Below are 24,177 nucleotides of genomic sequence, written 5' to 3'. Positions count from 1 at the left end.
CGGCTGTTTTATGATCCCGATGGCGACTGGGATGAGCCTTGTGCTGTGTATGCTGACGATGAAGCAAGAACGACCCGGAGCCAAGTTTGTGCTCTGGTCACGCATCGACCAAAAGTCCTGTTTCAAGTGCATTATTACTGCTGGTAAGCTACTTGCATAATCTAGGTTTCACTCATTTTCCAATAAAATTTATGAGAATCAACCCTCATTCAAATATTTGAATATTCATGATAGTTAAACCCTCATTTTAATATTTTTCCATTAAGGGTGCAGAATGCATCCGCAGACAGATAAGCCAACCTTATGTGGGACTGTATACTCTGAATGAGAGTCGAGTCATGGTGGGGCATTTGAAATTATCGTGCGTCTCACTCTCGAGACGACTGGATGCATCTAAACATCATCGAGACAATTACTTAATGTCCCTACTACTTATATGTTACTCACTAATTATCTATCCTCAGTTCTGCAGATTATCATAATCTAGACAATAAATTACTCACTGTAATTACTACTTAACTACTTACCGTACTTAATAGCTTACTAACTTCTTCACTCACTCACTACTTATTAGTTTCTTTAGGGCCGTTTGCACAGTCAAAGCTTAAACTGAATTTAATCAGCTGGTGGCTTAAACTAAAAATGAAACACAATATAACAAACGAGACTTGATACGGATTTAATCCAGTTTAAAATGAAATTTAGTTTAAACTGTCACTGTCAAACGGCCCTTAGTATCCTTTCTTTTCCAAGAACTAGCTCTTGAAAGTTCAGAATTAACTATTAATTATTACTCAGCAATTTTGCATATTTCATCACATTGCTCCATATCATTTGAGAATATTATCTAGTCCATAGGTTACTACGCTTCATAAAGTAATTTTTCCTACTTTAATTTTGTTAGGTTAAGTTGAGTTATGTTTTGTTTTACACATGGGGAAGTGATTGGATTAGTGGTCGCCCTGATAAGCTGTTGATAAGATAATTTGAGATCCCTGCGTCTGTTAATACCTTTGTAATCATTTTGTTGTTAGATTGTGTATGTTGTTACTATTTATAAATGAATACCTATGTGTATGTGTGATTTGCCTATTGCTTTTGTAGCTAGATGGTGGATAAAGTGATTCTTCAGGTCTCGAATTTAAGGATGATCAATACAAGAGCCCGCTTCCTGGTGGTTCGGAACCCACCTAAAGTTGTAGTTCCACTCATCTCCATTATCATATTAGGTCTCGTTACCCGCGTACAAGTTCGCCCTCCTAGAATTCAATAAATGCTTCGATTCAATTCACAAGCCTTGAGCTCATGTGGACATCACCCTTAGCAATAAAAAATTATGAATGTAAAATGTAAATCTTGAATTAATAAAAACAATATAAAAACTTGTAGTACCCTTTTATTGAAACATTTTAACGACTAGTTTCGACCATTGGCCATTTTCAAGTTAAAATGTAAAAATAAACAAGTTGATACTAGATAATATATGTTCATATACTTATATAAGCATAATAAATTAATAGTAAGTATATGATCAAAATAAGCATATGAAAATATATTATCTAGTATTAACTTGTTTATTTTGACATTTCGAACATTTTGACATGATCAAAACTAGTCGTTAAAATATTTTTATATGTTTTAATAAAAGGGTACTACAAGTTTTTATATTGTTTTTATTAATTTGAACAAAGTGGCCCATATAAGTGAAGTTATTTTAATGTATATCTTATTTGAAGCTGACTGGTTTGACTCAGTGATGGCATCTTAGCTTGATTGTAATTGATGTATTTGCAGGCCTGCAGCCAATCATAATCGAGACAGTGGTGGTGGGGGAGGAGCTGCGCACAGACACACAGGCCCTGGAGACGCAGATGGCTACCCTGGGCTCGGACAACATCGTGTGTGTGCTCTCCACAACCAGCTGTTTCGCGCCGAGAGCGGCAGACAGCTTGGAGCAGATTGCGCTGCTCTGCAGTCGATACAACATTCCGCATCTCGTCAACAACGCTTACGGCCTGCAGAGCACCAGGCTTATGCATCTCATACAGGAGGCGGCTAGGTTAGTTTGACAGCATCTCACATGGGATAGATTACAATTTGTCCTCCCAAATGAACATAACCTAAAAAATTCTGTTTAATTTTGTTTTAAATGAAAAAGTAAAGGTTAGGTTTTTGCTTTCAAATGCCAATATGTTGATATTATTAGACTTTTTTTATAATTTTACTTAATCTATAATATTATAAAGAAAAGAATTGGCTTAATAATGTAAAGGATACAAAATACACGAATGTGTATTCAATCTGCTTCATCATCACGTGAAATTTTGCATATAGATTCTTAATTTACCGAGGATGGCTATAGGCCTATGTTCAGTTCTTCAAGATTTCAGTATGTCATGTTTTCAGTTTGTCAAGTTGACAATTCGTCAGGTTTTCAGTATTCAATTTGTGATGCAAAGTTTACGTAAGATAAAAGCCCGATCAAATCGTTTTTCTATTCTAAATTATTACAGTGGTTCATGAAACAATAGAACTAAATTAAACCTATTTGTACTTTCAACAGACCCTTGCGGAGCACGGGAGACGGGACCTACTAGTTTCACATAATAAACACAAATAATAGCGTTAATTTATTAGCTTTTCCTAGCACAATTAAAATTCAGACAAAATGAATGCCACCGTTAGTTCTAATTAAACCTATAAAAATACAGTGATACATTGACGCACAGATATGAGCCTAGCAAGCTAAGCTACTAGCTTCAACAATAATGTTTCTCATCCTGGAGCCTTGAATTTTGAGTGTGTTTGCACTATAATCTTGATTCAATTATGTAACTATTTTCTACTCTATTATAAACTCATTCCAGTTATCCCTGGTAATACTCAGATCCAATCTTTTCAAAAAATATAGTCATCTTATTGTCTTATTTTCACTCAAATTGCTGCATCCTGCTCTTGAGAGCCTTCTGCCCTCTTCACAGCTGTTGAATCTCTCTCAGTACGTCGACAAATAATGAGCATTCAAATCATGCAATCTAAATATTGTCGAGGAAACCAAAATGTACGTAATATTGCACAATGAGCGTACGTTGTGAAAGCAAGCCGAAACCCCTTTGAAACGAATTACAAGTTACCCAGCAAGAAGAATCCTGTTTGTTGGGGTTGCGTGTTAGTTCATGATATAAATTTTCCAAAAATTATAATTACATTATCATCATCTTAACAGCTGCTAGTTCAAACTACTTATAATACATGATTCAATCAGACTATCAATGTAACCAGGAGCAGACTGCATAAAACTGACCAAAGTCCCTCACATGTCACAACTGAATTAATAAATAGGCTTCCTATTAACTGAGGTGAGGCAACTTAATCACAGGAGGTTCAAATCGATTTTCAGAAACGTTTCTCTTGAGTAACCCCTTCTAGTCAGTTGAAGAGTTCATGAACAGAAAAATAAATGTAGGATACTTCATTTCAATACCTAGAATTTATGAATTACTATACCATGAATAGCATCAATTATAGTATATTGTATATGCTGTGTCTTTATACTGTATTGTATTAACTGAGTGTTGTTCTTAATTTATTGTGTATTATATTAACTAGTCTATATGTCAAATTCTGACATCTTGTTTTTTGGGCTAATAAAATGTATTCTATTCTATGTTTGATTCTAATATAATACATTTGTTAATGTTTCAGGAAAGGGAGAGTCGATGCCTTCGTTCAGAGCACTGACAAAAATTTCCTAGTTCCGGTTGGAGGTGCCGTCATTTCTGGTTTTGAAAAAGGACTGCTCGAAAAAATTGCAAAAAATTATCCAGGTATGCTCGATTACTGTTCTTTAGTTTATCATCTATAAAGTATCATCTATAGTAGACTAGTTTTATTCAGCTCAAAAATGGATAATCTTATTATTAGTTGAAAAAAATGTTCTAAAAATTCAGTTGACAGTAGCTATTAAGAAAATTGTGTCTTGCTGTTTGGTCCACCTTCCAATGATGTGTCATCTATGGTATCCGTGAATAGTTGGCATGAGTGGTAGTTGAGGTCGTACCCAATTGATCTTTGAAACATAATTATTATTATTTAAATAATGGTGTAAATATTAGGTATCTTGAAAAAGTGAAGAATATGTCATGCCTTGTTCAAGAGTACTCCCGTAGTATCTTCAGGTTGAAAGTTGGAAATTAGCTTGATACTAGAGAATAGGATGTTGTGTACAAGATAGGATATTTATGTGGAATTATAAGTAGAATCTTATTGATGTGGTACATATAATATGTAAATTGGGTTAATGTTTTTTATTGTTGAGCTCCCTAGAAGTAAAATTCAAAGTCTCTGAATATATAATTTATTATAATCTTGAAACTGTTGCTAAGTCTGTATATACAGGTATATAATAATTTTAGATTTTAACATATCACTTGATATAAATAGGAATTCTGTGATTTGAAGTAGATATTGATTGAGGTAAATTTATCTTGTTTCATAGGTGATGTGTATAGAGCAAAAAGTAGTTTACTGTAATGATAGTGAACTGAAGTAGTATGTTACTCACTGATCCATGATTTAAAGTTTCAGGTTCTCTCGTTCATTTTAGAGTGTAGACCATAAATTCATTCATTGTAGTTTTATTCATCGAATCACAGTACTCTCTTAGGGTGTGTGCACACTGAGAGCGGTTTTAGGAGGATATAGATATAGATATCCATATGTATTTTGTAATAAATCCTTCTAATACCGCTGAAACTCGGAACGCCTGATCGCTTTCTGTGAGCACACACTCGAACATCCTATTGCGTTCAAGAACTCTTACGTCTTTAAACACTTATTTCCTTTATTCATTAATAGTTATATTCTGTCTTAACACTTGAAACTCCTTATTTATCATTTTGCCATACAGTATTCAATTAATATTTTTATTATATTCCCATTTATGAATTTGAATTCTCAACTTCTCATTTACAAGCATTACTTTTCCTTAATAACCGATCTGCTCACATCCTAAACAATGATATATTCTTACATCCAAACGATGCATATTACGCCTATTAAGGTATATTAGCACCCTGTGGGTTGGGGGAGCCTTGAGGCGAACATCGTACTCAAGAATGTGTTAAAAACCAGAATTCACTCACAGTATCCCTGCTTGTCGTAGGAGGCGACTAAAAGGGACCCCAAGGCAACTCCAGAAGTTGCCTTGCCTTCAAACCCACGGGATCTGCCCCATCAGGGCAGTTTCGGAGGGGCAAAAGGAAAAACCCAAGAGACTAGAGATGGGTGAAACTCCAGGCACAAATGCGGGTCAAGAGGCTGAGTCGAGGGTGACCAGGTGCCCTAGAGGCAATTTGGCGACCCCTCCTTCAGTGGAAGGACCTTTAAAGAAGGCCAGGAGTGGAACTCTCGTAGGTCACGAGTTTGTGGATGGAGAGGCCAAAACTCACCACTGCTCAAAGAAGGGCGGCCATTAAGGCAAAACTTCTTGGGAGAGGTGAGGCTTTTGACCCTGCGAAGTTTCGGAGGGGCAAAAAGGAGAAAACCCAAGAGACCAGAGATGGGTGAAACTCCAGGCACAAATGTGGGTCAAGAGGCTGAGTGAGGGGTGGGCGGGCGCCCTCGAGGCAACTTGGCAACCCCTTCCTCAGCGGAAGGACCTTCAAAGAAGGCCAGTAGTGGAACTCACGTAGGTCACGAGGACTAATTAGTCGGAAGAGATTTCCAAGCATATCACACTGGATTGCGACAAACAACGAGGTGATGAATGGGATGTTAGTGTAGGGGAAAACTCCTGGTTCTTGTAAAGGACACAGGTATTGGTTTGCCTAACTAACATACTACATGGGAACACAATAAGCTTCGGTTGACGTGTGGGGTTCTTTGAACCTTTGGATCCTTGAATGCGCCCCTTCAAAAACAATAAACAATGAAGATATATTCTCATATACAGGTTGAATAATTGAGATAAACTTTAATAGTATTCAATTTCGTTTCACTATAGGTATTAGACAGTAGAGGTAAATTTGGTTGTGGTAGGGCTTTGGTTTATAATGATGATCATTTTCATATCCTTCGTTCGTGTTTTGTTTCTTGTTTCATCTCGCTGAAGTTTTTATAACTTATTATATTGGGTGTAGAAGACAAATTGTATCATTCCAAATATTGAAAAACTTATATGGCTTTTCAGTTGAGTATCTATTTAGCCCTTGTGTATCAGTTGAGTATCAAAAAACTTTAAGAACTTAAATGGAAATTTTGATAAGAAAAAGGGAATATTATAATTTTAGCAATAAGACTCCGACAAGAGTTGAAAGTGAAAGAGCACTGTCATGGTGACTTGAAATCGACTTCTATTGAACACTAAGGGTGGCTACCAAAGACGGGACAAGTTTGTTTAACAAGTGTGTACACACGTGCTCGTCATGCATGTTGTGTCTTCAGCGAGAGGCTTCGAAAAAATTAAAAACCAATGACAGTTAATTAACTACTGGAAAATCACAAATTAAAATTATACAAAAATAATTTAACCTCAAATAGAACAGGGAAGATAAAATAAACAACAAAGAATCGAAGATACAAAAGCTTAACCTCAACAAATTTTGTTCGAACCCTTCCGCTGTGATGACACAACAATGTATGACGAAATGTTTGTACACACATGTTCAACACACTTGTCATTTCGTTAGTGGCCACTCCAAGAAATATGAAAGCAACACTATTGTTAATACAAGCCTTTAGTGTGTGTGCACACTGAGAGCAATCAGACGTTCCAACTCTCTCTCTCCAACGCTCTCTTGGATACGGAATACATGAAAACTGGAGTCAATTATTGAATAGGCCTATGTAAGAGAGAGACGCTTTTCACATTATGATTGAGTTGATACTGGAGCTACAGATTCTAGCTCTCTATCTGATAGTATTTCTTTTCGATTGAGAAATGCAACAAGAACGCTTGTATTCGACCGCAGAACGCCTGACCGCTCTCTGTGTGCATACACCCTAAAATATACGCCAGCCACTACAGCATTGCACTAGAACTTCCAACTCGTACTATGATTTTATTGATAAAAATTGGATTTTTTATTTTTTTATCAGAACATGATATACATTCTTTTACGGATTGTATTCCATACTTTCTACTTTCCACTTTTCTCTCACATAATCCATCCTTATTTACATTCACTCTACATCTTTCATATACCTTGCATTCACCTACATTCACTCTACATTCTTCATAATATACCTTGTATTCATCTTCATTTCATTCCTACTTGAATGTGTTTGGCGGTAGTACGTTTTGCATATTATGTTGGTTGTGATGGCGCAAAGGCAGAGCATCGGCGTCGCCAGCGATGGACGTGTTTGTGACGCTGCTGTCGCTGGGCGTGAATGGCTACAAGCAGCTGATTGGCCAACGCAAGGAGATGTACAAGTATCTGAAGGAGGAGCTGGCCAAGGTGGCGCACAAACACCAGGAGCGGCTGCTCGACACCAAGAACAATCCCATCTCTATAGGTAGGACCTGTCACAAACCAAAGCATAGCATACAATAGAGTAGATCACCTGCTAAAATAATTTATTCTGGTTTGGGACGGATGTTCCCAACCTTTGATATTCACGCTTTAAATTCAATGTAAACGCTTAGGAGAACATTGTTGTCATGTTTCCTATTCTATCGCCTTCTGTAATAGATTGTTGTGATTCAAGTAATCCTGGTTTATCTGATCTAATATTTATTTATCAGATTGTGTTCAAATATTTGACATGAGGAAAGGCACAAGAAGCTCATGCCAAAACTGTCCCATTTCCAATGTATACTACATAGCCCGAATCGGTCAGCCGAGACGACTATAGTTGGATTCGTAGACAACAGTGACAGTGAACAATGAAAATAGAATTAAACGAGTTCTAAATACTCGTAGACTATTCTCACTCAGCCCGGCCCAGTATGTATGAATAATACCATTTGAACTTATGGGAATTATATTTTTACTGTTACTGTCGTGTGCTAATCCAGCTTAATGCGTTGCACCCTCCAGTCTGCTAGCGCTACCTGGTCGAGGTTACGAATCCCGCCAATAGGCATGGACGTTTGAACATATCATTTACATCCAATTACCCACGCACAAGCTGAAAGCTCATGTGGACATCATCCGCAATAGATAATTTGGCAACGGTATGTGGTTGAAAAAGGATAGAGTTATCTGCTTAGTCTGATGATAGACAAGGATACCGAACCAATCTAAATCAGATGCTGACTTATAACATGAATCTCTCTATAGAACTGGTTAAGATATAGAGGTACTAGGAGAACTTGACAACTGTTATAAGCACCTCCTTGTTTTATTGAATTTATTGATACAGTTGATTCATTAATTATTTTATCTTCTCTATTCTATGCTGTGTGACCAATCATTGTATGTTATGATTGTTATGATTGACAGCGATGAAAGGCTGTTTATAAAATCTTACAAATTTCCTTCAACTTACTATTAATAGTCTAGAGTTTCTTAGTAGGCCTTTAGTAGTTCAGATTCATACACACGTCTTTCGACTCATAATTTTTGAAATTGTAAAAAGTACGTAGCCTACTTCTAGTAAAGTTTGTTGTTAACAATAATTATTGTATATACTATGAAAATATTAATAGAAAACTATTGAATTTGATGTAGTAATCTTAGTATAAAATGTGGTAATAACTTTACTATTTGTAACTATGGTGCCTGAATTGATTGATAATAGTTGTAGAGTTGGAGGAGAGTATTCTAAAAATATTTTAAAGAATTTTATATCCTTGTAGTTTTTTAGTTGAGTGTAAATTCCATCGTGATCGATCAAAATTTTTCTCGTCTTATTCAACAAGTCTTTATTGTATATCATTTCCTCCAGTATTTATTTTTATCAAATGTTGATTAATTATCTAAAAATATTCTTCATTTTTACTTTTATTTGAAGTTTCATTTATCAATTGATATCTAACAAGGTCCTTGATGAACGTTTTTGCGGTTTATCATGAATAATTTTGTTCTGTTTGTAATACAGTAATACTTTTTTGTCATCTTTTACAGACTTTACTGACATCATTCCAATCAATCTGACATTTAGTTTGTTTATTCATACCATTTCTTATTCATGATCCTATTCTTTGAATTGATGAAATAATATATTCATTCATTCCAACTATTGACTACCATATAAATCGCAAAGTGAAGATATCAATATATGTATTATAATTAATCGGCAACACTGTAGTAAGATTCATGTTTCAAATGCAGTGGAAATATAGGGACCAATTGTTTCACTTTCTTTTTCCACCGCCTTCTATGATTTGAGTTATCCCGGTAATCTGATCCAATATCAATTGTTGACTTTTGTTAATAATGATCAATTTTATATCTCAAATATATTTTATTCGACAAGAATTTTTTTTCAAGATTTAATATTCAATTTTCATATTTGAGACTAAAATATTTCAATTATTCATTTTATTTACTTATAGGTCCGGTCGCTCAGAAGCCGGTTAAATTCTAATCGTGATGAATTCCACGAGAACCAATCAGAGAAGGCTTTTATGAAAAGACGGCTTCTCTGATTGTTTCTCGTGGAATTGAAATTTAACCGGCTTTTGTGCAACCGGCACATAGTCTACAAACAATTTGGTTCTTGATGAGTTTACTCTTTGTAACCAATAAAGCACCCTGCACACAGGGACAATAGTGGAGTCCACTAGACCAGCCTATCAATAATTAGTGTCGGCTACATTATCCATCTATTGTCATTGTGAGAAGCGATTCCGGATACTGCTATTTGATCGTGTAGTTTGCCACTAATAGCGGCTACTAGTAGACGTCACTATTGCTCCTGTGTGCTGGGTGCTTTTGAAAAGAAATTTTGGTAATCTATTTTCAACTGTTTTTATTTCGTCGCTGTTTGCTTGCATTTTATTTGAAATGTTTATTGAATTGTTTGTTTTGTAGCGATGACACTGACTTCACTGACTGGCGGCGACAGCAAGCGCATTTCAATGCTGGGCTCGATGCTGTTTCTGCGCTGTGTGTCCGGTACAAGGGTTATCACCGGCGTTGAGCTCAAAGAGGTTGCCGGCTACAAGTTTGAAGGTGGGCACATGCTTTTCTAATATCGATAGTTCCCAAATAACTTGAATATCTTCACTCACAAATCAATATCCAATATATGACAGTACTCATTCTAATTATTTTTTTTATTGATTCAAGATAAGGGATTATCTTTACTTGAAGTGATTCCTCACATCTACTCACTTAGTGCTTTTCCAATTAGTGCTAGAAGATATTGCTTATTTTGTATGAAGCCAGCCTGAATACTAATATATTTTGAATTTTGAAGGATAACAATTTTTGAGAATGTTAACCTTTGTTTTGGCACAAACTACGGTATATGCAAATTGCCTCAGTATTACAGTCCCAGTAGTCATCAAAAGTTTTGAAAAGATCTTTCAAGTCAAAACATAAAGCCTTTTCAACTAGACAAAAAACATAATTTCTCTATCTATTTTTAAAAATTAATCATTCAAAGAGAACAGAGCTTCTTCCTTGTTTGAATTTAGTACTGTGGCGCCTACATATTAGTCAGTTTAGTACTTGATGTTTATTCTATAATATGTCATGAAACCTATGTTAATTTTAATGTTTTTTTAGGAATATGTTTTTCCATGACACCAGATATCACATTCACATTGCAATAGTTTATTGACTATAAATCTAATCGAGTTATTATTATGAATGGAGTCAGTACACCATTCACAGTGGCTGACATTACTTTTGCAGAAGTCTTGAGGCGGACTTAGACATATCAGTATCAGAGTCAGTCTCCGGTAGACTTTTGATCGAATACACAACATCTTCATCATGCATGTTTTGTCATAATCGAGAGGCTTCTGACATAAAATGAACAATAAATAAACTATTGGAGAATTACAAATTATAATGATAGAAAAATGATTTAACCTCAAATAGAGCAGCGAAGGAAAAATAAACAACAAATTGGAGATCAAAAACCTAACCTTGAAAAATTTAGCTCGAAGCCCTTGGCTGTGATGACACTGTTGAAAATGTAAGTCGACTGTGTATGTGCATGCATGTTGTACCGTTAGTGGCCAGCCTAACTGATGTGTGCGAATCCGTCTTGATGAGTTGCTTGCCGATTGTAATTATACAGAGACATATGAAATTTGTGGATTGTAAAGATGCATGACTGTGTTGGTTGTTGTTGTAGGGTGGGGCGCGCACTACTCCAACTACCCGACACCCTACCTGACGGCGGCGGCCACTCTGGGCATGCGCAAGTCCGACGTGGACCTGTTTACGCATCGGCTGGACAAAGCGCTGAACAAGCTGAAGGGACGCTCACAACCTGCCACGCCCACATCTGTCGAAGAACTGACGACGATGAGTGGCGGGGGTCGCAGGTCGGCGGGAGGGGGAAGCAGTCGCAGCGGCGCATGCGCGGCGAGGGGCGGCGATGGAGGGGAGGGCCCCAGCAGCAGGAGCGGTGGTGGGGGGAGCGCTATCAATGGGGAGGGTGGTGGCGGGGCGGGTGCGGAAGGCAGCAGTGCGGGAACCTCGTTGGCAAGTAGTAAGGATAGTTTGCGCAAGTGATGATAGGCGGTGGACGGGTGTCCACGAGTGTCCAAGGTGGGCTGGTAGCTGATCAGAGTGTAGCTAATAATGCCAGTGCCAGTGTTCACACATTGCCAGAAAGTTCGGCTGAAAAATACAGTAGTTTCTGTAGTTTTATCTGCTGCTCTTTTATGGCCTATGAAAACAATACTACTTAATAACTATAACTATTGACAATATGAATAAATGAATTTATTTCCTCCAATAAAAATATTTACAATTGGACAATGAACAATTCCATTCAAACATTGATTGAATTTGAGGTTATACAAAGCTGACTTTCAAATCAGCTGAATCTGAAATAGATAAGAACACCATGGCTGTCTGTTCTACTTTTTCACAGTAATTTTTTTCTAAACGGTTCACAGATAGTGATGTTCACAATAGTGGTAGCTCAAAAATGGAACATTGTTTTGATAGGCCTTATAAGAATGGCAGGAAAATGACAGAAACAGTTTGTGTTTCAGACTGTCTGTTTTTCCTGTCAAACGTTCTATGTGTTGAAACACTCCTATAAAAACTGATAGTACTCTTTTTCTGTCATATTAAGCAGAATTTATGGGAAAGCACCCCTTTAGTTAGTCTTAACTTTTGAGATTATACATTTTGAAAAAGCTAAAAGTCAAACATCTTGAAAATTTTTGAAAGATAAATTGTTTGCTACCTCCAGCAAAACTATCACCCTGGTATACCAGCCCACCACTAAATTACTACAAATAGATACATTATGTCTAGTGAATACTGTCGGCTATAAGGTCGCATGCCACATGCATAGGCGCACGTAAGAGGCATGCCTCAAGGGGCAAGTGGAAAGGCAAGCTGCACTAGTGTATGGAATGAACATTTTCAATAGTTGGAAATTGTTGTGGGCTGACTTTGAAGTTGAAATATGGACAAATATCTGATATTGCCAACGTATTTTCATCGTCGCACTGAGGCAAAGTGAGGAATGGTTTTTGATTAATTTTGTTTGAGATTAATTAATTTTTGGAGAAGATCACCTCTGATTGACTTGATTTCAAGAAAAAACTAAAGCTTCACTTAACTGCTAATTAGCTGAGCTTTATTTTAAATTGCTTTTTGAAAAGAAACTAAAGCTATATTAAACTTATAATTGCAGAGCTTTAGTCCAAATTGCTTTTTGGAAGTGCTGTATTGTAATGAACATTTCTATTATTGTAGTTGTTGTTTATTACTTTCAACTGGAGCTAGAACAGATCTAGATTGTAGATTGCTCTTCAAGTTGCATCAATCTATTCTTCTACTGGCTCACAACGACTAGATTGCTTTAAGCAACATCCAAATACGGGTCTCGCACAGTTTAAAGTCTTAGGTAATAATGCTACTTCAAATAAATCATGGAAGTTTAGAACTGATATTATGGAACCACTCCCTCAAGTAAATTTGTGTGTTGCCTTTTTCTGTAGAAAACACGAAATATTTCTGCTGAGGATGATGAATATTATTAAAACAATTTTCTTAATGAAAACAAGACACATTCCTCGCTTAGCTTCAGTTGGATGCCAACAGTGTGTGTTAGATAAAGCCGATTGCACAAATAGAACAAACGCTGATCATCTGAGATCAAAACTTGATTGACGATTAAAATTGGCTCGCTTCGCACGTTGTTGTGTTGACAATTTTAGAATTATGCTGCTCATCGTCATCATAATCATCATCATCGTCGTCGTCGTCATACACTTGTCATCATCATTAAGAAAAAAATGGAACTAATTGTTGTTTTTGTGAAGGAGAGACTCACCACAAACATAAATGTAAATACATGAAGAGAAAACCAATCAATGCATAACATTGTTAATACATACATTCCTTAGAAAACTATACATAATTGTAGTCATGCACCAATGCAACCGAGCACTACACAATAATAATAATTAACTACGATTACTATTAATTATAAAGTACGATTAGTAATAAACTATGTAAGACCATGAGCTGAAGTAGAGCAACAAAAATAATATGGTTGTTAGATGAAAGCAAGCATTCCAGTAGGTTGGTGAAAATATTAGAATTTAAGAAGTTTTAGATTTTGCAAATGGATTTGTCGCTGAAATGTTTGCGATTCAAAAATAATGCAAGCTAAACGTGAAGCTGACCTCAACTTTTGAATTTTCTCGTGTAGAAATCGTTTGTGTGTGTGCGTACGTGTGTGTGCGGATCTATTTTAGTTGAATGATTAATTATTTTCATTTTTAAACAATAATTGTTTCCATTTATATTATGTTCTGTTTCTTCTGTTACCTTACTTATTTTCTTATAGTTTGGTATTTTATTTTTCAAAAATTATTATTTGGAATCCATTCAAACTCTTAGTGCCGGTTGCACAACAGCCGGTTAAATTTTAACCGTGATTAATTCCAGGATAACCAATCAGAGAAGCAGTCTTTTCAAAAACGCCTTCTCTGATTGGCTCTCGTGAAATTAATCACGGTTAAAATTCAACCGGCTGTTGTGCAACCGGGCCATAGATTATATATGTTTAAATTGAGTATTCATTTATTCATTTGAAAATACATAAATCATTGGGAATGGATAGCCAAAAACTGCTCCATTCTAGAATTTTTTACCATAGAATGTTCTATAGTGTGATTCACTCAAAATTGTAAACATTCTCTATATGAACATTAGAATCGCTAACCGCAGAAAGGAAACATGTCCAACTTTTTCAAATTTCGTTTTAATAAATCAACTATTTAATGTAAGATACATCGTTTACTGTAGAAAGGCTGACAGTATGAAATGGACCTCTCTATATAAAGATATGATATATTGCATTGTTGTTGAATTTAGGGATTGATCAAATGTATCTATCATTGTAAATACCAAAATCGATGAAAAACATGATACTCTTGTAATAAAGACATGGTGAATTTCTACATAAATGTTGATATTTCATTTCAATTGAGGTTCAATTGAATCGCATTGAGTCAATTAAAATTTTTGGAGAAATTTAATAGTAGTTTTGTCTTTGTGTGGTATTGTTTGCACGCAGTAAAGCACTCATATTTTATTATTTATTCAATTAATGTAGATTAATTTACCACTGAATATGTAGTACAAAATGGTTTAGAATTCCTTAGGCCCTGCATTGCAATGAATTTCTGCTCTGGTGGGTTTAATTTCCGCCGGTTCAAATGGGAGTGTATTATGTGCAGGAGACTACGAATATGTAAGCACTCCCATAAAAACCAATAGAAATTAAACCCAGAGGGGTAAATTCATTAGAAAGCAGGATTTTATTGTGTCAGTCTGCAATTCTCGAATTTCTAATATAGAGTAGAGTTTAAGATCTGCGTTCTTCAATGTAGAAAAATTATTACAATGTTTCGTGTAATGATTAAGTGTAGCAATTTATATCCGAATTGTTGTTTCAATTTATTAATATCAATTTGATGGAGTAATTATCTTCTTAATGGTTATGTGTACTTATCTCAAAACAAATTGTCTCGATCTATCGGTCAGTTCTTGCCCATTTTTTATGCTAAACCTTAAAATTCTTGAGGTTCCGAGCCGTCAGCTGAATGATTAATTTTCTTTGACATCGCTCCATAGTTTAATTGCAGAGAGACTTTGTTCCCTCAAAACGAAATATTTCAATGTCGAAAATTAGAAAAAGTAAAGTAGTAAAAAATGTTCTACAGATTGACAAATTGGAAATTTTATATTTTTAAATAATAAATGTCAAATAATAAGTTGTTCGTGCTTGATTAATTGTTAATTGCTTTATGAGAGCTGCTAAGATACATTTGTGAATTATTCAAAATAATGAATAAATAAATGAAATTGAATTTTAAAATCTATAATAGTATAAATTATTCACTTGTTGAAAACTTCACTTGTGTCTGGAAAGACCTGCTTTCGAAAGGTGTGTAGTGCTCTGTAGAGTTTCATATCCATTGGTTGTTAACAGAGTGTTCACACATTAAAAGCCTTCCAATGTGTGAAAACTTCATATGAGCCAATGGTGTTCTATTTCTGTTTAGCAGAGGAGCAGAGCAGATTTTTTTGAAAAGCAAGGTTTATTGGAACATTTTTCCAGTAAGAAACCATTTTTAAAATTGAGTTAATTTCATATTCGTTACCTAGTCATTTGAAATATTAAAACCTTTTTTGTTATAAATTCTTATTGATAGAATGTGATTTGTGATGATACAATAAATTTTGTTGAATTATTTGATAGTTTAATGTGTTAGTAAATTAAGTGTTATAAAGTTATCTTGAGGTAGTAAGACTTGAAAAATGTGCAATTTTTATTGAATACAATGAATAAAATGTTGATACACGTTGTGTAGATGTCGAATCCAAGTACACTAAGGTATTTTTAGGCTATATGTGTGTGTTCGTACATTTTTTCTTGTAACATCTATATTTATTTTTGATTATGTACCAATGTCTTCTCATTTCTATATTTTGTTGAAACTAATTCCCTTAAAATTTGTTATTAATCTCCTTCTGTCACAAATTCTCTATTACTAAACCTCTATTCACTTGTATTTTGAGACTGTAATTTAATATTATCATTGTATTTCAAACTGTTAATATCGGTTGTGATAAGTGTAGAGTATCTTTACTGTCATTATTATAATTTTTAGTAGATAAAATATTTAATATAACAAAATTTTCTCTAGTTTTAAAATGCTCTTCATCTGAAAATTATTGTAACTGCAACTTAATAAAATGTCCATAATTGGTATACTGTGCTGTAACAAAAAAATTTGGAATTTGAACCCATATAAGTAGGTAATAAACGTAGAGTAAAAAGTAAAAAACCTACTTTGCAAGTATAAGATGAATTTCCTAAAATGTTTGTTATTTATTAACTTGAAAATTGGAGACAGACGTTTAGTATAATTCAAGATTAATCATATACCAATTCACTAATTCATTTATACAAGAACTTATACTATTTGAATGATTGGAAGGGTAAAAACAGGCTAACATTATTTTCCAATAATTATTATTTAAACAATTTATTCCAATTGAATTGTTTTGGGTTCAAAATGAAGTCATCTCATCTCTTAATGAAACTTCTCTAAAACTAACAAAAATTTTCTAGAAAAATATCTTGGTCTTTTATTTTTAAATGCTTGCAACAAAGATCTGAATATTAGTATAGTTTATGGTAGGGCATATTTTGAAGAGTATGTGTGAGTTTGCGCGTGCGTGTACTGTTATAGATGAATTAAAATAACAAATTTAACGAGTAAACAATTCATTATTGTACTGTAGCTATAAATTTAGAAACGCCATGTCCGTTTATAAAAATATTAGAATGGAAAATGAACATCAATTTAGATAAAATCTGAAATTTATGTGGATTGATTGCAAAGATTGAGAATCATCTGTAAATAGTATTTATCAAAGTCTTTGAGTTTTGTGAAATAATTTTTCAGTCTTTTGGAAAAAACTTACTATTGACAATATAGGTTTGCAGCATAGGGTACCAGTTTGTACAAATACAAAAAATAAACAAAAAACTAAAACAATCTCTGTCAAATATTACAAAAAAAATTATTTATTAATTAAATATTAGTCAAGTTTTTATAGTGTACCTCTATCTATTTTTTCAATATTTTATTTGGATAATAACACACAAATAATTAAATGACGGATCAATTTTAATAATATTTTCGAATCATTTCTTCTTTAAAATCAATCTCATAAAACTTATAATAGAGTCAAAACGGTCTTGGGTTCAAATCCCAATATTAAACTAATTTTAGAATGCGGTTTAACACAAATATTCGAACAAGATTCCAGTGATTTTTTAGAAAAATTCACATTTTTGTTTTGTATTTTCTTTAGCTGTCTTGTCTTCCAAATTATAGTGAGATTCACTTGAAACAGTCAACATTGTTGGAATGGAAATGGAAAGAATTTATATTATTTTTGAGGAACACAGTCAGTTTAAAGTGAATCTTACTACAGTGATGTCGATCAGTAAAACTTTCCTTTGCTGTTAACGAAACCAAAGTAATTTATTTCATTTCAAAATTGATAATTTAAATTATTTATTTTATTTAAGAATGATTTATTTCTGAAATATTTAATTCAATGAATTAATTCCTTTTTATTTTATTAATGTGTGAAATATCCTTGAACAAAACCTATCTTGAACTTCTTAAAATTAGTTACCATTTATTTTGATGAACCATTCAGCTGTGATCAATAATTCCAATGATTTTCATTTTCCAGTATTGTACAGATAAGGTGACTGAATATCATCTAATTTCTGACAAACATTCAAAATAAAACGTTATGTGTAAAAACTTTAGTTCCTTGTTGTTATATGTCAACTATATGTACGATCTGTATGATCTCTATTGATTTATTTCAATTAGCTGTATCTCATACATCTATCAGAACATGTGGTTACATTATTTCATTGTAAACAATGTGAGTTACTATAGAGTTTAAGGTATGAATTATTGAAATGCTATCCACAGGGATAAAATTCATAGATAGTTTGAATAATATATAATTAATTTTTGTACATTACACAATATTTCAATTATAATGATACAGTTATTATTGAACAATTTTTCACAGCGGCTTTTGACAATTACTATAATGTCATTTACACTAGATAGTATTTTTTTAAATTGAATTTTCTTCGCTTTTAGTTTGAAAAATGTAATGATCACAAACGTTGTGTACTTTTAATAACGATACCATATATAATAATAATGATGATAATACTATTTTATAAAATTAAACACAATGTAAATTATTCGTCCTCAGAGTGACCAGGTTCTTTTTATTTTTTAAATACAGCAATATTAAAATCAATTCGGTATAGATTGTTTTGTTTTGATCCCATGTGCTCTAGTTTATTTTAAAAGTATCTATGCAATTGAACGACCACAGTGACAGACACTCCTTCCAAGTGGCTTGAAGGATTGGATAGTTGAGGTGTCTATGATCCAAGGGAGGTACAACGTTTTCTAATTTCAAAAAAGTTGATCCGTTTAAAAGTTATAGCACAAAATGGAAAAAAATGAATATCTCACTATGTAATTGCAATTGCACTATTTGTAATTGCTTCAACTATTGTATTTTGCTTCATATTATCAATTAAACTTTCATCAAACTGTATCTTTTGGTGCTCGATGTAACCATAGAGCACAAATGATATATTTTTTCTGTGGTATAACTACGGTAATGCGAAAAGTTCGCCCTATCTCATATTGTAAGCCGCATCATAAATATTGGCCAGCTAGCAAGTTATTCATATTCTTGAAGAAGAAAAAACAGAGAAATTTGCAGAATGCACTAAGAGCTATTATAATATGAAGCTGCAAAAGTAAGAATTTCACATTTTCATAAGCCCATACCGGTATCTCCTGAACGCTACGGTAGCAAATTTCGTAATCTGATTGTAGATTCGAGTTCCTCACATTGATAAGCTTGAAGATGCAAAGTTCAGCGAATTTGAGATATTTTTCTTGGACTGATGTTTCATGATGTAAATATCAGGTGTTTTTCTGCTAAAAATGAAAATATCTCAGATTTGATTGATATAAACTACAGTACGGTAACTATATACAGTAATATAGTTACTGTAATATATGCATAGTGATATATATATAGTGCTTGACCTGTGAAAGGCCAAATTTGGCTCCCCTAGCTTCCGTACGATTGTAAAGTATGAGTTGAGTTTTGCAGCTGCAAGTAATACAGTATTTTCAATTCAAAAAATAATTTATTCCGCTCAACATAATATTATTACAAAACATTGTACCATCTAAAAATAAAAATATTACCTAATGAAAATTATCATTTTTGCTTTGGTTGAAAAAAACATAAAGCGAAATAAGTATGAGCACACCTAGGCACAAACCCTATTGGAGTGCACTTCTCTAAAAATAATATGTCAATATCTTTTGGACAGTATCGAATCTCATAAATCTGATTACAGATTCGAGTTTTTCACATTAAGAGGCATGAAAGCTTTCTTACAATCTCTTAATAATAATTGTAATGCCCATAACACAATAGTTGACTCACTCAAGGCCTAAGTCGTTGTCTGTCTGTATGTTCTACAGTAATTTTAGAAAGAATTGATCAGTCAGCTTCAAATTTTATTTATTTATTCATATTTTTTACAAAGTAGCACTGATCGGCAGAGAAAAACTAAGGATACTCCTTGTACTATTTCTCTCCCAAATTTAGATAACATTTTAAAAGTCCGAAATAGAAAAAACAACGAAAACTAAGAGTTTTAAATTTTGACGGTTGAAAACAGAATAAAAAACAAAAATATCACACTCAAATCACCATAATTGGAACATTTTTGCGTAATTTGACAAAATTTAGAGCCAGAAAAAACACAACTCACAAATTTTGAACACGTATTTCTCGAACCTTTTCACAGGTCAAGTTTATCTTTTTACAGGTCGTTGGACAACTGAATAGACTCACTCCTTCGTCCTTTTTCAGGATATAAAAATAACTTAGAAGTTGCACGAGGAAAAAATTTGTCGTGATTCATCATTTAGCTAGATTGCATGCTATTGCTGTAATTTTTTCCATTCATTTATTTCAACTGTCTGTAACATACGCGTAACTAGTGGCCCCTGGGTTGGAGAACTCGCCCAAGAAATGTTATATTGTAATCTTTGAAATCCGAAACTTTTAATTACACAGAGTTGATGAAAATTATGAAAACAGCTAAATATTTCTCTTACAAGAATAATTTGACAGTCGATTTCATTGGGGATCCAATTTGAAATAAAAATTACGCTTCTAATATTACTATGTCGCTTCAACATCTTTGACCCTCATATCTAAATTTATTTTTTTTAAATGAGAAGGTGGTCATGTGATACAAGATTTAGATAGAGTTACAAGAGTAAATGAATGGCGAAAATAAATTTTGTATATTAACCAGCTGAAATCATGTGTTAGCTCCCAAAAAATAGCCTCAGCTTATGTTATCCTATTATATTAAGCGAGCAATTTCTGTATATCTGTTTATATTCTTATATCTGGCTATCAATTATTTATGTTCAACGGATCTCGAAAACGGCTCTAACGATTTTCACGAAATTTGGAACATAATAGGTTTATGATATAAAAATTCGATTGCACTAGTTCTCATCCTTCGGAAAACTCGCTGAACGACATTAAAAGGATAATTCATCCTTGGCTGAAACAGCAGAGATTTTCGTCGTCTGTGGATAGTAAAAATTGAGCGAGTGATTCTGTGGAAAATCCAAAAATCGCATCCCCGAAATTCATAAGCTGACGTATAGCCAGCTGTAAAATATAAACATTATCATTTTAGAGAATTGTGTTCTGTTTATCAATAAATAAAAATAACGAGCAAAGCTCGGTGCCCCGACATTCCTATTATATTAAGCGAGAAATTTCTGTATATCTGTTTATATTTTCATATCTGGTTATTTATGTTCAACGGATCTCGAAAACGGCTCTAACAATTTTTACGAAATTTGGAATATAGTAGGTTTATGATATAAAAATTCGATTGCACTAGGTCTCATCCTTGGGAAAACTCGCTGAACGACATTAAAAGGATAATTCATCCTTGGCTGAAACAGCTGAGACTTTCGAAGTCTGTGGATAGTAAAAAGTGAGCGAGTAATTCTTTGGAAAATCAAAATATCGCATCCCCGAAATTCATAAGCTGACGATGTATAGCCAGCTGTAAAATATAAACACGATCATTTTAGAGAATTGTGTTCTGTTTATCAATAAATAAAAATAACGAGCGAAGCTCGGTGCCCACATATTGAATGAATGGATGGAAAAAACTGTACAGTAGTAATTGCATGCAATGAGCCTTTCCACTAGGATATCCTGAAAATAATGTGCATCTAACGGGTGATTCTGATAGAGCATAACCCTTATAATAACAAAACGATCCAAAATATTGATTCATTCAGTTAGGAAGGCCTCGAAAGTTATCACAATGGAAAATTCGTATTTTGGCTGTAGGACATGGTTTTCTATTTTTGCTAGTACTACCCCTCCCCCTAAACTAAATTCCAAAATTTCTGAGAAATCTTGTCCAGAATTAATAATTGTATACTTTCACATGATATGTAATTTTTCATTATCACTATAGTAGTCCAAGTTGTAGGGTACAAATTGTATAGAGAAAACGTAGTTAGTTTCCAAAGTTTTCAAAAACCCTTGAAAAATACCCCTTTTTTAAAATCTGTACGGTAGCTCTAAAATCAGAAATCTTAGAGTCCGTTTTAGAGTCTGCGCGACCACTCAATTTACCTATTAATCAATACCTTGCAAATCAGAATAAATTAATGAAATAGGTACTTAAGTGATATTGATTAATGATATGAATAGGTATCTTCTAAACTGTTTGAGATATCGATGTGCGGTTTTCACCATTAATTTTTTTCTTAAAATTCCGTATCGAAATCATATATATCGCATGACCACCTTCCTATTTGAAAAAATAAAATTGCATTCAAAATGGCCGATCCAAGACACACCCACCTTGGAATCACATTTTTTATGAAATAACTATAGATGAACTATAATAATCTACTCAGATGAACTATAATAGTCTCGTGAGTCCTCTTTAGAAATAATTTAATTAATTTTCTACATTTCATTATGATGTAATATGTAAACACGAATTATCAAAAACAAATGTATTTTTCGATCAGTAACTTTTTCATGTTATAAAATAAAGTTTTCAAAGTAGCCTATAGGTGTAAGAAAAAGGCAATTCATTTTTTCTAAACAAGGGTTGTTTCCATCAAAAACTTGAAATTTTCTAAATTTTAGAAATTCACCAGACAAAACTGTGTGTCTCACAATGTTCTAAAATATCTCATTGGGAAGAGTAGGTACCAGGAAAACCTCTGAACCAGGAGAAACTGTATCATATATATATATATATATATATATCTATATATATATATATATTATATATAAGCTAAATAATGCGTTCAGTAAGATTTCTTTTTAAAAAGAAATCTTTATTTTTACAAAACACACAAATTTGGAGTAAAACAATTTAAACAAGTGAATTTTGATAAAGTGAGTACCTCTCGCTTCGATGTTGTAAGCAGGACTGACGCTCGATGCGTGAGAAAGCTGGCTCCAACAGTTCCAGGAGAGTTCTAGAAGTTGCATTGAAACTGCTGACTGCTGTAGGTTCTCACAATGTAACTCCTCCCTCCCTAAAGAGAACTTCGGGGGTTGGTAGCGAAGTTCTTGAAGAAGGTTGCTGTCCTCTTTTGGAGATTCTTTTGTACACGGTGAAAATCACGCAAAGAACAATCACAATGTACAAAATGGTTGTGAAACATTGATGTCGGTGGTTAATATGATTTTCGGATGACTGGAGACACTGAATGTTTTTAAATTGGTTAAAGTTGTCTAAATTTTTCAAATGAATTTGGAATCTGGAATTTGATGATCTTGAAGTTCTAATTGGATGTTTTCTAGAAATTTTGGATGTCCTCTCGTTTGGGAAGAGTGGAACAGAGGTTTTCCTCGATAGTAAATTTTCCTTCGGCTGTATGATGAAATAAATTCCTTGAAGTGTTGTCACAGTAGTTTCGGTTTTCGTTTCTATGTGGAAGGTCTCCAATTTTGGTAAGACTGCCAAATATTGTTGTATTCGGGAATCCATTTGATGAGGTTCTCTTCAATTTGGACGGCGGTGAATTACAGTTGTCAGTGGAACCAGTAGATATGATAGCCGCTTCACATTGCAGTTGTTGATGGGAGATGGCTTCGGATGAGCACAGATAGCATTCGTTATCTCCTATCAATCTACATTCTTTATACATCCTTCAATTTTTAAGTATTAGAACTATCAGAAGATTTCAATAAATATTGTTTTGTGGAGTATTGTTACAAAATTTGATTCTACTCTACTTGGAATTGGTAATAATTCAAAAAGATCAAAAATTACTTCTTCTACAATCGGAAATTCGAGAAAATAAATGATTTCGTTCTTAATTAGCTTAAAATCTACATTAATCAATTTTCTATTTCTAACATCTTATTATACTTAATTCCAATGGGAATTTCTGTCATAGAATTTTGAAATTTTCACAAGTTCATTGAACAATTCTTAGTAGACATTATACTAGGGTGCAGAACGCCTACTTTACAAGATGCAATAGAATTTTCAATGTCATGAACTACGTCTAATAAAATATTATAAGCTATAAGTAATTGATTCAAAATATCTTTAATTTTTTATAATTCTATGAAATCGTTAAATCATCATTAATTATCAAAATTTCTCTTTCAATTCATTGAAGTTTTGGTTCACAATTTTAATTGTTTCGTTGAATCTACAATAATGTTTTGACTGATTGAATAATGGTTTGAAATTTGATTGGCTAAATATCTTGATTATTATACAGTTCGAGAATCAACTTATCGTATTTTTGTTCGTCATAAGCGTCCAAATTACCAGTGATAAATTTTAAAACAGATCCAAGACTATTTATTAAACCTCTTTTATTGCGTTTGACGTTTTCATTGTAAA

General features: G+C 33.5%; 1 protein-coding gene across 1 annotated transcript; it reads left to right on the top strand.

Annotated features, from left to right (window-relative positions):
* Window positions 1-6: 6 nt before the first annotated feature.
* Window positions 7-18,467, top strand: LOC120350850 (O-phosphoseryl-tRNA(Sec) selenium transferase-like). Its single transcript, XM_039425840.1, has 6 exons — window positions 7-143; window positions 1,795-2,059; window positions 3,706-3,827; window positions 7,333-7,518; window positions 9,981-10,121; window positions 11,257-18,467. Exons 1-6 carry the CDS (start codon window positions 11-13, stop codon window positions 11,637-11,639), a joined length of 1,230 nt encoding a protein of 409 aa, XP_039281774.1. The 5' UTR covers window positions 7-10; the 3' UTR covers window positions 11,640-18,467.
* The last annotated feature ends 5,710 nt before the right edge of the window (window positions 18,468-24,177 follow it).

The sequence above is a fragment of the Nilaparvata lugens genome, chromosome 4, assembly GCF_014356525.2.
Source record: "Nilaparvata lugens isolate BPH chromosome 4, ASM1435652v1, whole genome shotgun sequence".
In the NCBI taxonomy this organism is placed as follows: domain Eukaryota; kingdom Metazoa; phylum Arthropoda; class Insecta; order Hemiptera; family Delphacidae; genus Nilaparvata; species Nilaparvata lugens.
Note: the sequence above shows the minus strand (reverse complement) of the source record. Positions and strands in the feature narration are given on the sequence as shown.